This window comes from Dermacentor variabilis, chromosome 2 (genome assembly GCF_050947875.1).
Source record: "Dermacentor variabilis isolate Ectoservices chromosome 2, ASM5094787v1, whole genome shotgun sequence".
NCBI classification, from domain to species: Eukaryota; Metazoa; Arthropoda; class Arachnida; order Ixodida; family Ixodidae; genus Dermacentor; species Dermacentor variabilis.
In genome coordinates, this window is record NC_134569.1 from 258,782,384 (window position 1) to 258,800,318 (window position 17,935).

The window sequence follows — 17,935 nt, forward strand, 5'->3', positions numbered from 1 at the left end:
CGAATGGCGTAGAACTTTGTGGAAGGCACGCGGGTCCGAACGATTAGTCTGGAACATTCGACGACTGCTGTATAAAACCCGACGAGCTTGACCCGCTGATCAAATTTTCGACGATCGCCGACTGTGTTCGCTGCTCTCATTGTGCTTTAAGTGTAGCCTGTTTTGTGGGCGCAGGTTCGCCCAATAAAAGCTAGTTTTGCCTTTCACAGTATTGCTACTGTGTTCTTTGACGTCACGACCACGTGACAATATATGCAGGTCTATAGACAAAAGACAAAAAGGTTCGTAGGCAGTCTATGTCACCACCATAACGGATGCCAGTGGAGGCTATCAAACCTCAGAGGGAAGGCTATGGAAGCCACGTAACGGGAGATGGTAAAGCTGAATTGGGGTTGTAAGCACACAACCTGTGGGCATTAAACACGCCATGCCAGTGTGCACACAGTGGTTGTTGGAAACAGTTGCATGTTCTGGTCACTTCGAGGGGTAGGCTTACAGGACTGGTGTCGCCACAGAAATTAATTTTCCTGACCTTGCGAGTCTTGAAGGTTTTATCGTGAAAATCTCCTAAAAAGACTTTTTCATCTGGCGAGAAGCAAAGGTCACGCCGTGAGTCTTTCCACCTTTGGATTGTGCAAGATGTCGCAGTGCTGCTTGAATGTGTTCCCATGTTGTCGTAGCATGCTGTGAAATGATTTGGAGATGTTTTAGCTCATTCTCCAAGATATTCATGTGATGTCAGTTCTTATAATGTGGTCAGGAAACCACTCTGCAGCCTTTGGGTGCAGAAGCAACGAGTATGCGGAAATTTCTCTTGGCTGCGCAAACATCTAACGTGTGTCATCAGCTGTGGTGTGTGCGTGTGTTTTGAACTAGCTTGGTTGCACCGGTTTCCACTCAACAAACAGCAGTGGCGTCTGTGAATTGCCAGCGTGAATTGGAAAATTTTCTTGCTATCTGATCAGTTGGAGCAGGAACTGAAACATAAAACTGCTTGTCTATGGCCAACCCAATGCAACCTCGAAGCATTCAACCCTGTAATCCCCACACAGTTCCACATCAAGGCAAACTTTAACACATCGTTGACATTTATTCCTGGCCATGGAGAGTATATTTGTAGAAAAAGAACTTGGAAATATTTTTTAAATTATAGCTTAATGAATTAGCTATTAGTTTGTTAAACTATCCACAGCTGAAGCTTCACTCCAACGCATCAGAAACGCAACTATCGACTTAGCCCCAACTTTCCCGTACTCCAGTCACAATTTTGAGGCATCAAACTCAGCATAGCCTATCTAATACATTGGGCATTACGAAGTTAAGGACCAATTGTTGCAGAATATGTTGGTCAGCTACCAGCATCGTTCCCATGCATTTCAACACTACTATGCTACGTCTATGTTAGCCTTCTGTGTGAGGCTATTGGCAATGCTCAATGCAGCAATCACTTCAGTTGATAATTTAGCATGATACATGTAAACTTCGTGCTTCGGCAATGCCTCTTTACTCTGTCAAGCAGTAATATCCAAAGGATTTTACATAAAACGAATGCGACAGCTATTCGGCAGGACAGGATTTCCATGAAACGTGCAAGTGCATCATAGAAGACGGGCCAAAGAAGACCGAACAAAAAAGTGGTTTTTATCCCCTTGCAGGTTGTAAATTTGAATTGTGTTTCTCTAAAGTGTATCTACTTAAATTGAGGACGACGCAAAGGGCTACGGAAAGGGCTACGGAAAGAAGAATGGTAGGTGTAATGTTAAGGGATAAGAAAAGAGCAGATTGGGTGAGGGAACAAACGCGAGTTAATGATATCTTAGTTGAAATCAAGAAAAAGAAATGGGGGCATGGGCAGGACATGTCATAATGAGGAGGGAAGATAACCGATGGTCATTAGGAGTTACGGAATGGATTCCAAGGGAAGGGAAGCGTAGCAGAGGGCGGCAGAAAGTTAGGTGGGCGGATGAGATCAAGAAGTTTGCAGGGACAACATGGCCACAATTAGTACATGACCAGGGTAGTTGGAGAAGTATGGGAGAGGCCTTTGCCCTGCAGTGGGCGTAACCAGGCTGATGATGATGATGATGAAAGTGTATAATCAGCCGATGTTGTCACCATCTTTCGAAAAAGAAACAAAAAAAGGACACGGGCTGACAGCGAAATAAAACTATGCATGATCATGCGGCATGCTTGGCCCATGGCTGTAGGACAAACAAATCTGTAACCCAGCACATACCACGACTTCGGATGCTTGGGAAGTCTGTAGCTGGCCGCTCGACCACTTGACAAGTGCAATTCATACTGTGTGGTATGCTGTTATCACTAACCAAAACTACTGGTACAGGCAGAGATACATATAAGGTTAAATGGGACATGAATAGGATAGGAATAAACTTTATTTGTCCAACGGTTATTGATGTTGGTGCCTGGGGCTAGGCTGCCAGGGGTCCATCGCCCGAGGAAAATCTTTCGACATCCTCGGCAACGGCCCTGGCCCGCTGAACGGCGCACTCCTGGTTTTCGGGTGTCTCGCTGAGGAGGGCGGCTTGCCATCTTTCAGCGAGGCGCCCCTCTTCAGAGGATCCTGCTGTTGTCTGCCCCCTTCCTCCTTGTCTTTCTTCCTCATGGCGTTGGCATTCCCAAAGCACATGGGCCATATCGGCCCGTTCGTGCTCGCACCACGGGCAGCCGGGCACAGGTGCAGCGCGGGCCACAGGCGGTGCAGGTGGTAGGGGTTGGTGAAAGTGCCTGTCTGCAACCATCTCAGGTTGACCGCCTTGGACCTGTCTAGGCGCCCGTGGGGTTGTGAATATTTTCTTCGTTCTTTCCTATAGTGGCCAAGCATCTCTCTGTACGTTGCCGGAAACTCCTTGACATCGCAGTCAGTGTCCGCGTGATCCCCAGCTCCGTCCGCCGCGATTTGTGTTGTGTTGGTAACGACAGCAGCCACGCCAGACGGGGTGGCCGCCGCCGTCGCCGTCACTCCTCTGCTGGGGTCCCGCACAACAACGGCAGAGGCTGCCCTCAGGGTGACCGCGTCGCGGCGGGTAAGCTGCCTCGCGACGAGGTGGGCGTGCTCGTTGTGGTTGGGTGGAGTGTCGGACATGGGACTGTGTTTACTCTGCAGAAGATATCGCTGGTGCATCCAGTATGGTGAAATATTAAGCCAGCCCCACTACGTTATCTTGTTGGTGATCGTCTTCTTTGTCGCTCTCAAGACACCGCGACATAACCCCCAGTGGCGAAAGCGCCGACCCGGCGCCTGCTAGATGGCAGCCGCATGGTATGGCTTAAGACGACCCACATGGCCGAGATCAGATGACGTGGACGACGGAGAAGCATCAGCTATTTCATAAATGACATCACTGAGTTGTTGGATCATGCGACATGGTAGAATCCAGAGTACCAGGAGAGCAGTTTTTCCGATAGGCACACACGCTGTGAAGGATTCCAAAGTAGGACAAATTTCACCAGAAGAGAACTGCACATCACGATGACGGTTGTCATAAAGAAACTTCTGTCTTGCCTGCAACTCAGAAAGGCATAGACTTTCATACAACATTTACTAGAGGGAACTCTGGCACTAGTGTCTACGGGGGCTGCAAGTGCGGCGGTTCAGCCAGCATGTGAATGATGGGTGGCACGTGGCTCTGCCTAAACTTTGTCCTTCTGGCTTCAAAGGGCTTCATGACTTTGCAACCTTCTCATTTTGAACAAAGCACTGTGTAATAAATCATTAAATAAACATTATTAAAATTGTCTGATGGCAGGATTCGAACACAGGACCTCTAGCACAGAAGCCTGATAGTGAAACCATTACGCCAAGGATGTATGCGTCGACAAACGGCATAGGATGCCCTTATGAATTTCTTGTGTGCAAGCCAGTGCGTTCAGACGCTTGGCATGATTCGATTTGGCTGCCTCAACAGATTGAGCCGCTGCAATTACTGTAGAACTTTGTTTATACTTTCTGGAAAAAACCGCGAGAAAAAAAACATACTAACCAGAAAAACGTACGATCCGAAGTAACTAAAAAAATTGGACAGGCTCAACTATTGCTGACATGTACGCAATTTGAAGCATCATGCGGATCGTTGCAGCACGAGACGCTGACACACGTCGAACTGGTGATGCTCCGGTGACCCGAGACATGTTTTGTTGGCTTCCTATGGCGTGGTGTTTTAAGATGGCGATGGGAAACCGAAACAAAATCGAGCTGGTGGGCGATGCCAGATGCCGCCGAAACTAAATGTGATTGCGACATCAAGCCGTGTGCAGCAGGAAGTGGCGGCGCATTTGGATCATCGCCTAATACAAGCATACAGTACGCTACCAATGGCACTATAAGCAGCACGCGCTGTAAAACAGATAGGTACAAATGCTTATCGCAGTAGGTTTAGCGGCCATAGCTGTAAATGCAGCATGCAACGACCCAGGTGAAGATTTGCTGGTACGAGAATAAGAAACTGTGCGCGTCGTCATTTTCCAGTGAGACAGGCTTATATATACTGTTCTCAATCGTGCGTGCCTCGCGCCTTTTGTTCACATGGTATCTAGTGGCCGGGAAACATATACGATCACAGTCTGCAGCATGGAAGGGTGACGCGTTTTGGTTATCTTAAATGCATGTGCTATGCTTCCGACGGCATCACGTGCTGTGAAACAGATAGACGAAGATGCTTATCGCAATAGGATTGGTAGTGATATCCGTGAATGCTGCGTGCAATGACCTCAGAGATGATTTGCTGGTACCGCAGAGGCGTTTTCACATGAGATGGGCAGGTGAGTATTGTGGTGAAGCTGCCGCAGTGGCCAGCTATATACTGTTCTCGATCGCTTTTCTCGATTCACGCGGGCCTCACGCATTTGCTTGTTTACGAGGGATCTAGTGGTCGGAAAATGTATCATACGATCGCAGTTTGGCAATGTACTGAACGTTGGTGTAAAAAAAATCGTGTTTTCCGGGAACTTAAAAACCGATAAGAAATTAGCGCCACTCTATTGGGTAATTTTTTTTGCATTCTCGACTGCGAACGTTGGCGCCGGAAAAACGTATGCAATGGGGAACATATCATTGAGGTTCTACATTAGTGACTGTGCATGCTTAAGGCATGTTCGTCATTTAGAAAAGTATAGATTGCTCTGAAATTTAGGACATTGAAGGCAGATAAAGTGTAATAAACAAAGCCACAAGAACGTCTGAATCACAAGCACGTTAATGAGGCAAATCCATGTACTACCCATCAATTCCATGGAGGCTGAACGATTACAGCACCAGTTCCCCTAGTAATTCTTGTAAGAAACTCTACAAACATAAATGTTTAATCAACTGCAGTTTTACAATACCCCGCATATTACCATTTTTTTATCGCATTTCCATTACCTGTATATGTTCTGCTTGTGGAAACATGCCTTGTGAAACTGTGAAATATTGAATGAGTGAGCGAAACTCAAGTAGCTAGGAAAAAAAAATGGTCATACAATTGTTTTCAAACGAAACACCATGATTTCAGTTAGCACCTCATTTGGCGTGCGAAATGCCATACCAAAAACTTTTTCTTTGGTGATGGTACAACATGCTGGCCCGCTGATCTCAACATGATAGATCCTTGCTCAAAATGAATCGCAAGCAACAATATCCACTCGCATTTGATTGTCTGCATCCGGTCCAGAGGCGTGAACCATGCAACACAGTTGTCTGTTTAGTGTGAAAAGGCTAAATTCAATCGGTAATATTGAACCATGTCTCTTTGATAAATTTCTGTTCGCTAACGAAGAGAAGGTGTCCTTATTTGCAACAGAAAGAGCTCATCTGAAGGTGTGAGCTGTGCCGTCAGCCGCACAGATGGTCCTACGCGACCTGGTCACAAGTTGATGTGAGCGACACTCTTGGATATGCAGCTGGTGGGGACCACATTTCTGAGCAAGCTTCCCCAACTGCCCCTATCTAATAACGTTGGCTCAAGCACACACCCACATATTGTGCTGGGCACTCCATTCCCCTCACTGCCGTACCACTTTTTACATTACGTTTCCATCGTAGAAGACGCTACATCAGGCTAAGTAGACCGTGCTAGCCTGAACCACCAGCAACTGCCACCAAGCGTAGGCCTCGCATGCACCCGCTATGGTTGCTCAGTGGCTATAGTGTTGGGATGCTGAGCACGAGGTCACGGGATCGAATCCCGGTACACAAAATGTGCTACTGGAGTCATGGATGAGTTTCCGCTGTCTTGCGGTAAGACATACCGTATCTATTCGCATAATGATCGCATGCGCGTAATGATCGCACCCCTGAATTTTGTCATCAAAATACGATTTTTTTTATTTCCCGTGTAAGGATCGCACCCTGAACTTGCCGCAGCGATATATCGTGTGCCAAGTCTAGCTAATAATGATCGCACTATCTGTCAAATGCTACGCGAACAACTCTTCAAGACAAACCAAGCGGTCTGCACGCACGAAACATTCTTAAGCAGATGCCCTATTTAATTCCTTTCATCACTTTCCGCACTTCCATGACAAAAAAAAACAATCACACTTGCCTTTATAATGGTTGTGGTCAACAACAAAAAGACGCCTTTCGATTCTTCTCGGCTGCACTCGTGGGCACGCAACAAACCGCGAGCGGCAACGATAGCAGCCACATTCGCACTGATAAGTTGGAAGTGTACCCTATTCATGCGCCGACGCTTCTAACACGGCTAAGCTATTCGCCCACCCTTAGCGGAAACGTGCCGTATTAGGATAGTAGTGAAGACGAATTCCGCAGTTTCTGCAGCATGCCCGCCATGTGTTTCTATGTCACTGGCAGCTAAGCGTGCCCATCTGTTTCTGTCCCCTCAAAGTGGACATGGCTACGTTATTGCCGCAAACTTGCCGATATTAACGATATTATTCATTACAGATACGGAATAAACTGTTTCAACGCACGTAATGCACTCACGAGAAGAAAAAAAAATCGCGTTCGGCTTGCTCCACCGGCCGCCATTCTTGTTTTGGGGTCCCGCACTACATACAGCGGCAGCAAATGCAAAATGAAAAAAAAAAAATTTTTTTTTTGTGTGGGAAATTTAATCCACGTAACGATCGCACCCCTGAATTACCGTCAATTCTTTTTGACAAAAAAGTGCGATCATTATGCGAGTTAATACGGTATATCGGCCAGACTGGGCGATGCGTAAATGAGCATGCACAGGAACATGAGCTGTCACTGAAAGGTAAAGACAGAGCACATTTGCCTAAGCACTGCAATTCGCATGAGTGTGAGCAATGACTGGACAAGATACGAACTCTTGGAAGAAGCAGGGACACCACGGCACATGAATTTTTAGAGGCGTTTCATATTAAAGAGCGAGGTTCGTCTTGTATTAGTGACACATCAGTTTTACTTGTGCATGCAGAAAGAAGGTTTTTGATAGCCGGCTGTGATTAGGGTGTTGTGCGATTGAAGCTGTTTTTGTATGTCGTGCATTTGCCTGCGTGTATGTATTGCATGCTATACAATAGAGAATAAACAGTCGAAAGTTGGCGCTCCCCTTGTACCTTTCTGTCCTTCCTTGTTTGCACCAAAGCAATCATATTTATGGTCTACTCAGCGCTGTGGTGTTGGGCCGCTAAGCACGAGGTCGCGGGATCGAATCCCGGCCACAGCGGGATTTGATGGGGGTGAAATGTGAAAACACCTGTGTACTTAGATTTAGGTGCACGTTAGAGAACCTCAGGTGGTCAAAATTGCCGAAGTCCTCCACTATGGCATACCTCGTAATTGGAAAATGGTTTTGTCACTTAAAAACCTATAATTTTAATGTGTGCAAATACTAAAGCAGTGCCACGTGACTAGGCATTTGTGTGCAGCGCCATCTGTGCCTTCATACAGGTCTCAAGTAAACAGGACAAACATAATAACAGGTTGTAAATGAAAATAATGTCCCTGAAACAACAGCCTGACCAGTGTCTGATGCTTCGCCATTCATCACCATGATACCCTCTATGGGCGCGGTCAGTTGCTGACAAGAGTTGAAGAGTTGCCTTGCCCTCGTCATTGCTACTTGAGCAGCACTTCATCGGGCAAATTACGCTGGGAAATGTTACTGCCATTCCCAGGGCCACTTTATTGATCTTGTCTGTGTGCAGTAGCAATCATTCTTACTGAAGAACGTTCGAGTGCACTAATATTGCTATGTGTAAGCGCCTCTGTACTTTCTTTTAGATTTTGTGTGCTTTCTTTGGAGCTTGGAAAAAGGATACTCACACTGGGTATTTTCATAAAAACAAATCGCTTTGGGTGTTTTTCAGTGCACTTGCCAGCTTACGTAGAAGGGTTGCTTTTTAGTGCTTCCCAAATATTTAGTGAGGCTCACTCCAATAAATAATCCAAGTCGCTCAACAAAACAGCAAACAGTATAACAGGAGTTGTCCTTGCATAGCATGCCCATTCTCTTTTTTTTAGTCTCGGTACGAGTTAACTTTGCTAAGTATTTGATTCACAACAGCTGTCAGCATATATGTAGATGCCATGAGAACCTAAAAGCAGTACATTATTTCACTTGGTTCTGGCAAGAGCACACTTTATCCATGAAAGAGCAAAATATTGTCACCTTTTAGTGACGGTGAAGAACGCGGTAGCAAAATTGTAAATGAGGAAACTAACTTTTCATTGGGGGAACCTGTGCTCGCAAAAGACACTCGTGGCACTCGTTTTGAGTGTCAAAGAGTGCTTTGACACTTAAAATATGCAAAACTGGGTGATGGAAGTGCTGCACAAGTTGTGCCAGAAGGTAGTAAGCACAAGTGGCAATGTGGCGCTTGAGTCTGTAATTTGTAACAGTGGCACTCATCTCGTCTTGCAGAATTGGTCTCCTCCGTCAGAGTTGGTGTGGACCCAGGGTCGCAAACTGGTGCACTGCTGGGACGACCGTGACAACAGCTATGAGCTGTCAGGAGACACTGCGGTCAAGATGCGCAAGCGGGCACTTCTCGGATATGGCCTTGAGGTTTGTTTCCAGCATCCATGCCCTCGAAAGGGGGGACCACACCGCACTCTGTTAAAAAGATTGTGGCATGTTTGGTGCACAGAACATTGTGCAGGATTGTGTGCAGCATATAAGGGGGACAGTGCATGCAACAAATTAAGGCGAGAGCCTTAGATTGATCATGGGTTGAAAATTTGACTGTCCAGAAAATTCAATGGCACCAAAATTGGCGGTCGAACCCTCGAGCTTTGGTGGGAGTCGAACTCATGAGCTTTGGCGTTAAAGTGAAGTTAATTGAGGCACAGTTTAAGGCACTCAAACTTATTACCTTCGATGGGAGAAAATAAGTAATAGGAAGTAACAACGTATTCGAATGAGAATGTCAAGTAAGTTATTGAATGTCTCGTGAGTGTGCAGACTTTCGCCTTCATCCTCTTTAGCGTATGCTAAAGTGACTGGCAACTGTTATTGTTGTTATTATTGATATTATTATTTTTACGATTGTTATTATTGACTGTTATTATTATTAATGCTGTCATTGTATATTAGAATCTCAATGATACAAATCTTGTGATGGTGCAGAAATTTGTATCACCCAAAAACAAATTATAATGTCTCGGTTGCAAAAAAAGAAAAGAAAACATAGCCGCAGTGTTGTATTTCTCTATGCAGAAACAAAAACAACAAAGGCAGGTGCGAGAAGAGAAAGCTAGCATTGCAATTTGTGGGGATGCTCTCCTGCACCCCCTCATGTTGCTGTCCCCACATGGGTCTCGCATCTCCTGTACACTGGTTTCTGGTTTCCTCGCGTAGCTAAGCACCGGCAGTGGTCAGTGTAGTTGCAAAATAATATGAGTGTTGTGCTGCTAACGCCACCTAACGGCACGGGCCCAAGAGGGAGTGGTCTTTGGCTTTGGCTGTGGGCTAGGACGTCTCGCACGCGTGCCAGCATGCATCAGGGGAACCTTCCAGCGAAAGGCTTCGGAGCAGAACACTGTGATGGATGAACAGAATCGTTCGAACGCACCAAGATTCACGGAACTGTACATGCGAACGATTAAGCATTGGTGTCTAGCATGGGGGCGGACATATTCCCTCGATATCCTGTCGTGGTGAGTCAGACTATTCGTCAGCGCCCATTTGCATGTTCTATCGGTAGGGCAGTCGAAACCCGCTGGGGAAACGCACCGGGGAAAGCAAGAAAATTTCCTTTTATGGTAACTTTGTTGGGGTGAATACGAGACAGCAAAGACAGGGAAATGTGCTGCAAGACAAAAATTTATTGCCAAAAGTCAGTAAGCTTACTTTGTGGAGACTTGCCTTGTAGTATTTTGACAGCTGTGCTTTCACGCTGCAAAAATGGTCCATTGCCACGTCATCAGCATGCTTGCTGAAAAACAAACTAATTGTGTCAAAGGTGCATAACGCATCCCACTGGCTTGCCTTCTTCGCTTGATATTTTGGTCCTTGGTGGTTCTCAGCGTCATCGCCTTCGCCCACATTACTTATAATGGTCTCGTCGGTCATCTCCTCGTGCACGTCTTCATCCGTGCAAACAAATGCGTCGACGCTGAGGCCACCTGGAACATTGGCCACCATGTCTTGGCAAGCTTTGAAACAGCTCTAGCAGCCAGGGCTTGCCTTAAAATTATTGCGTATGAGCATGTATGGGAAGTCCAGCACCTTCTGTTGAAGTACCTTTGCAGACAGTGGTACTTTGTTGGCATGCTGTTAACAAAACCAAGCAAACACCGCCTTGTCAATGACTGGAAACACTGCAGCCATCACCATGTTGTTCTTTGCACTTGCACCATTTCCGAGCGTACCGAGAATGGAGGCCTTCAGAATAGCGTCTGTCGTCATCTCTTCCTGTGCTTGTCAGAACGTTCTGCTGGGATCCACTTGTGCTATGGAGGTCCTGTTTTTCAATGTTGTGCGAGCTGCATGCAATTACAAATTTATCAGTGACCTCCGTCTTCTTTATGCCCTTTTAAACCTTGGCAATAATTGCTGCCTTATCTTGTAGTGTCAAAAACTTCCGCTTTTTGGCTGTAGGCTGGCGAAGCAGACGGTCCAATCACTGCCCACACAGCTGACGCACCCTAGCACCAACCGCAAACAGCGGCCACACCATATACACATGCACGCCACGCAAAGCACAGAGCATCATAGCACTTTTCACGTGTGGATATGGAATTGGCTAGTCAGCGATTATGGATTGGCATGCCATGCAGGCGTTCCACTCCACATGTAGCCCCTGCCGTGATGGCATGCAGGATACAATGTGCCCACTGTGCGGTCCCTCCGCTTCATTTTCTCTTCTTTATTTTCGGTTGGGACACTGCACAGTACTCACCCATTGCAAAGGATAAACTGCAATCATCATCATCACTGTTGCTTGTTGCCACGTGCAATCACTCCACTACTGTTTTTTGTAAACAAAAATGAAGGCAGCCATGCAAGCGCACCATGGTGGTAGTTTACGCAATTTAAGGGCACAATCAAGCGTTACATTAGTAAATAATGTACATGACGTAGTAGTTCTGTGGAAACCCGCAAGGGGGAGAGATACAGCCATCAAGGCAGAAAGCTGGGCTAGTTGGTATCTCATCATTATTCAAAAGTCTAGCGCAAAATAGCAGGGACAAAGACAGAGAAGACAACAGGACGAGCGCTCAACATCAACTGAGGTTTTTACTGCGAGTGAAGGTACATATATACATTTCGTTGATGCTTGTGCACACAGGGTTAAAACAATACAAGCACATTCTAATCAAAATGTGGCAGACTGTTCTGTAAGTACATTTTTTCTTTTTTGGGCAAGGCAAGCGAAGCTGTGCTGACACAGTTATCACCTTCCCTCTCAATGTGATATGCCTCACAAATCTCGCGCCCCCACCTTGTGCCTCCCCTACCAAGCACACACGTGGTGTCAAACGCAGGCACGCACCCGCATCACTTACAGGGCATGGCCAAATGGCCGCCCCCCACTAAGGAATCTACTAGCGTTCAGTGCTCTCATAGTTGTTCATTAGGCAGCGGCCAGTCTGCCCCATGTAGCATCTACCGCAAGAGAGAGGTATGCGGTATATGACCCCAACAATGCAGGGTACAAACTTGCATGCATGTTTCATGGCGCAGACCGGTTTTTTCTTCTCGTTTACGGCTTCACACATGCGCACCAGCTTTTCGGGGGCAGTGAACATCACGTCCAGGCCGCACTTCTCTCCAACTTTTCTCAGCCGGTGCGATTGCTGGTGCACTTACGGTATAGCTGTACGTTTCAGCTTCTTGCAGCTTTTTCCGGCTGCTAGGCCAGGGCGTCCACCTGCTCTGATTTCTTTCAGGAGGCATTCCGCCACAGCCGTCACAATATCTTTCGGAAAACCGATGTTTAGCGCCCGTCCTGTCGTCTTCCCTGTCTTTGTCCCTGCTATATTGTGCTAGACTTTTGAATAATGAGAAACAGCCGTTCCACCCGTTAAAACATCAAATCCACCCGTTCGTAGCAATTGCTACGAACGGGTAGATGTCTCATTTTCCCTTTATGAAATAATGTACATCAGCATCATCATCATCAGCCTGGTTATGCCCACTGCAGGGCAAAGGCCTCTCCCATACTTCTCCAACTACCCTGGTCATGTACTAATTGTGGCCATGTCGTCCTTACAAACTTCTTAATCTCATCCGCCCACCTAACTTTCTGCTGCTCCCTGCTACGTTTCCGTTCCCTTGGAATCCAGTCCGTAACCCTTAATGACCATCGGTTATTTTCCCTCCTCATTACATGTCCTGCCCATGCCCATTTCTTTTTCTTGATTTCAACTAAGATGTCATTAACTCATGTTTGTTCCCTCACCCAATCTGCTCTTTTCTTATCCCTTAACATTACACCCATCATTCTTCTTTCCATAGCTTGTTGTGTCGTCCTCAATTTAAGTAGAACCCTTTTCGTAAGCCTCCAGGTTTCTGTCCCATAGGTGAGTATTCGTAAGACACAGCTGTTATAGGTACATTTTCTCTTGAATAATGGCAACCTGGTGTTCATGATCTGAGAATGCCTGCCAAATGCACCCCCAGCCCATTCTTATTCTTCTGATTATTTCCGTCTCATGATCCGGAACTGCGGTCACTACGTGCCCTAAGTAGATGTATTACCCTTACCACTTCCAGTGCCTCGCTACCTATCGTAAACTGCTGTTCTCTTTCGAGACTGTTGAACATTACTTTAGTTTTCTGCAGATTAATTTTTAGACCCCCTCTTCTGCTTTGCCTCTCCAGGTCAGTGAGTATGCATTGCGATTGGTCCCCTGAGTTACTAAGCAAGGCAATATCATCAGCGAATCGCAAGTTACTAAGGTATTCTATATTAACTTTTATCCCCAATTCTTCCCAATTCAGGTGTCTGAATACCTCCTGTAAACACGCTGTGAATAGCATTGGAGAGATTGTATCTCCCAGCCTGACGCCTTTCTTTATTGGGATTTTGTTGCTTTCTTTATGGAGGACTACAGTGGCTGTGGAGCTGCTGTTGATATCTTTCAGTATTTTTACATACGGCTCGTCTACACCCTGATTCCATAGTGCCTTCATGACTACTGAGGTTTCGACAGAATCAAACGCTTTCTCGTAATCAATGAAAGCTATATATAAGGGTTGGTTATATTCCGCACATTTCTCTATCACCTGATTGATAGTGTGAATATGGTCTACTGTTGAGTAGCCTTTACGAAATCCTGCCTGGTCCTTTGGTTGACAGAAGTCTAAGGTGTTCTTGTTTCTATTTGCGATTACCTTAGTAAATACTTTGTAGGCAACTGACAGTAAGCTGATCGGTCTATAATTTTTCAAGTCTTTGGCGTCCCCTTCCTTATGGATTAGGATTATGTTAGCGTTCTTCCAAGATTCCGGTACGCTCGAGGTCATGAGGCATTGCGTATACAGGGTGGCCAGTTATTCAAGAACAACCTGCCCACCATCCTTCAACAAATCTGCTGTTACCTGATCCTCCCCAGCAGCCTTCCCCCTTTGCATAGCTCCCAAGGCTTTCTTTACTGCTTCCGGCATTACATGTGGGATTTCAAATTCCTCTAGACTATTCTCTCTTCCATTATCGTCGTGGGTGCGACTGGTACTCTATAAATTTCTATAGAACTCCTCAGCCACTTGAACGATCTCATCCATATTAGAAATGATATTGCTGGCTTTGGGGGGGGTCTCTTATCGCATACATCTGATTCTTGCATATTCCTAGTTTCTTCTTCACTGCTTTTAGGCTTCCTCTATTCTTGAGAGCATGTTCAATTCTATCCATATTATACTTCTTTATGTCAGCTGTCTTACGCTTGTTGATTAACTTGGAAAGTTCTGCCAGTTCTATTCTAGCTGTAGGGTTAGAGGCCTTCATACATTGGCGTTTCTTGATCAGATCTTTCGTCTCCTGCGATAGTTTACTGGTATCCTGCCTAACGGAGTTACCACCAATTTCCATGGCACACTCCTTAATGACGCCCGTGAGATTGTCGTTCATTGTTTTAACACTAAGGTCCTCTTGCTGAGTTGAAGCTGAATACCTGTTCTGTAGCTTGATCCGAAATTCCTCTATTTTGCCTCTTACCGCTAACTCGTTGATCGGCTTCTTATGTACCAGCTTCTTCCGTTCCCTCCTCAGGTCTAGGCTAATTCGAGTTCTTACCATCTGATGGTCACTGCAGCGCACCTTGCCGAGCACGTCCATATCTTGTATCATGCCAGGGTTAGCACAGAGTATGAAGTCTATTTCATTTATAGTCTCGCCATTCGGGCTCCTCCACGTCCACTTTCGGCTATCCCGCTTGCGGAAGAATGTATTCATTATCCGCATATTATTCTGTTCTGCAAAGTCTACTAATAGCTCTCCCCTGCTTATTCCTAGACCCTATGCCATATTCCCCCACTGACTTGTTTCCAGCCTGCTTCTTGCCTACCTTGGCATTGAAGTCGCCCATGAGTGTAGTGTATTTTGTTTTGACTTTACCCATCGCTGATTCCACGTCTTCATAGAAGCTGTCGACTTCTTGGTCATCATGACTGGATATAGGGGCGTAGACCTGTGCGACCTTCAATTTGTGCCTCTTATGAAGTTTCACAACAAGACCCGCCACCCTCTCGTTAAAGCTATAGAATTCCTGTATGTTACCAGCTATATTCTTATTAATCAGCAATCTGACTCCTAGTTCTCGTCTCTCTGCTAAGCCCCAGTAGCCAGCCCGAGATCGAGCCCGCCTTTGATGAGGTCGCGTGGCGGCTCAGTGGTTGGCATCAGTCACTGTGACACGAAAAGTGGCTTGGAACATTAGAAATTTGGCAAGTTGTGAGCGCACGGGCACGGGGGCCGCCGTGTGACCGAGCGGGTTGCGGCCTTGCGCCAAGCTAATGGACTCGGGCCAGAACTTTTGGGAAATCCTGAAATTCAAATCGGCTGTGATCACCAAGAATCTACTGTATCTGCTTTCCTTAAATGTAGTGACATTTAGACTTACTAAGCTGTAGGTCCCGATGTCCATTTTTTTTTTCATTTATAGTAAGGCCTTATTAGTTTGGATGTTATGGGACCAGAAAAATATGTCCGAGTTAACTGTATGTTCAATTATCGAGGGTATCAAGAGAATAAAGAAATGCTTACTACATAAATGCGCTTTTATTTAGCAAACGAATCAGCGAATCCTGTTTGCATTTTGTAAGCTGCAGTTCTCATCCTCTCCCTGCTAGTTGGCACTCGCAGCAACGAAGGCCTCCATTGCAGTGCAGCCGTGGTGTAAGACTCGTCCAAGGCTTGCCTTTCACTGCTACCGTGCGCAGATTCTTTCGCTGGTTAGCTGCTCGGCAGCTCGTCTGTCGCCATGTGGCCAGCATGTGTGGGCCACGATGGAATCGCTCTTCATCCTTGACAGATTCCGCTCTGTTTGTAACTTTGCACCGAGTCGAAATGAGATTGGTGCTTGCTGCAAGGCGGACGAATCAAGAGTTGTTATTGGTTCAATCACAAATGGTAACTACACAGTTTGAAAGACACGTGGCCAAATGTACACTCAGTAAAAATGAAACTACCGTTTGCTGCAACCGCTGGGACAGAAATAGTGGTCGTATTGACGTGATTTTGGATGGCGACCATGCAGTTCTGAGGTCAACGCAGTGTCATGCATGATGGTAGTTGCAACAATAAAGGCTGTAAAGGCACTAACATGCACAAGGCGTTCCGGAATTCTTGTTGTTCCTGTACGATTTTCACTGATGGCAGCAATTCAGACTCTGCCATTTCGCTTTGGTTGGACCCTGGCACTGCTGCTGCTCTTTTTTTGTCCCACATTTGCAGTGCTCAGTGCCTGTCATGCTCCGAGGGTTGTCCGAATTAACCGTTGTGTGACTAAATATGTCTCAGTTAATGAGTTTCATGCCAACAATTAATGCCATCACCTGCAGGCACAAAAGGGCGAGCCGAAATGATCCAGTTTTCTGAATTAACATGGTTCGAATTAAGAAGGTTTTACTGTATCCGGGTTGCCTTCTCACAACAAAAAGAGGGGCAGTGTCAGTTGTGCTTTCATGTTCAAGAGCTGTTGAAGCAGCTCTCTAAAGTTCTCAAATCTTAAATCCCAAAAACCCATGGTCCTGGCTTAGCCTATGTGTTCCAGTTGCCGCCATATTGGTACCACTGCTTGTTACTGTTGCAGCTGCTTGGTTCAACTTGTGAGCCTTCAGCGTTCGACATATTCTTTTTGCTGCAAGAAAACTTCAGAGCAATTTTCGCTGTCAAGAGATTGTTAAGTAGCACAGACATTTCAAAGAGGCAAGGAATCATCGCATGGTGGAACTATTCATCTGTCTTCATGACAGGGCCACCGCATCACCTTGTGACAACCTGCACCTGTCTCACCAACTGTCCACAGCCTCGTCAATTTTGGAAGTCACAAAATCAAGGCTACATCTCTGAATGCAGCCCAGCTGCACTCTTTTAACAAATCCCATCTGTGTATCTCATTAATTCGAGGCGTCATTTGCTAGAAAAAATAAAGAAAAGAAAGCTTGCTGATATGAGCAACAAGCCTGTTTGCTTCTTCAGTAGAGCTCAGATCAGAGTGATCTCGGCAGCATTATGCAGATGTTCATTCACCTTTAACTAAAGTGCAGCTCTGTGAAGAAGAATACCCTGCAGTTAAATAATATGCTTCAGCCGCAGCAGATATCTCGTCATTGCAGTGCCTACTGATCAAAGGAAGTCATGGAAACTATGGTGGCCTTGGTGTCCTTCCGTAACTCAGTGAAAGTTGATGGCATTGGTGAGCCTCACAATGTGTCATTATGCATGTGATCTCACTGCCCACATAATAAGTTTTCTTGAAAAATGAAGAGTTGGTAGTTTCTCTTATGTTCTGTGTCTAATGTATACTTTAGTTAGGTTTTTGCTAATTTCTTAGGCAAAATTTTGAGTATATGTAATTATTAAGCATACACTTGCTTATATTTTTCTTTCTCGTCCCTGTGTTTGTGAGCCATTTTTTCTCGAGTCGCCCAATTTTTCATTATTTTTGTCACCATCGTCATCAGCCTGTTTTATGTCCCACTGCAGGATGAAGGCCTGCGATCTCCGATTACCTCTGCCCTGCGCCAACCGATTCCAACTAGCACCCACAAATTTCCTAATTTCATTGCTCCACCTAGTCTTCTGCCATCCTCAACTGCGCTTCCCTTCTCTTGGCACCCATTCTGTAAACCTTATCGTCCAACAGTTATCTAACCTGCGAATTACATGATGTGCCAATCTCCATCTTTTTTTCTTAATGTCCATTGGAGTATCGGCTATACCCATTTGCTCTCGGATCCAAACCGCTCTCTTTCTGTCTCTTAATGTTATGCCTAGCATTCTTCGTTACATCGCTATTTGCATGGTCCTTAACTTGTTCTCAAGCTTCTCTGTCAGT

At 45.8% G+C, this 17,935-nt stretch overlaps 1 protein-coding gene across 14 annotated transcripts in view; it reads left to right on the forward strand.

The window, feature by feature from the left end:
• The window catches only part of mio (GATOR complex protein mio), a 560,893-nt gene that overhangs the window by 295,413 nt on the left and 247,545 nt on the right, over positions 1–17,935 (forward strand). For all 14 annotated transcript variants that reach the window (XR_012826275.1, XM_075682897.1, XM_075682900.1 and 11 more), the window contains one exon: positions 8,853–8,996. Coding sequence is in view for 13 of the 14 variants with exons in the window: in XM_075682897.1 (XP_075539012.1) it covers positions 8,853–8,996 (144 nt within the window). In the remaining variant the exon portion in view is untranslated. The remainder of the gene's footprint in view (positions 1–8,852; positions 8,997–17,935) is intronic.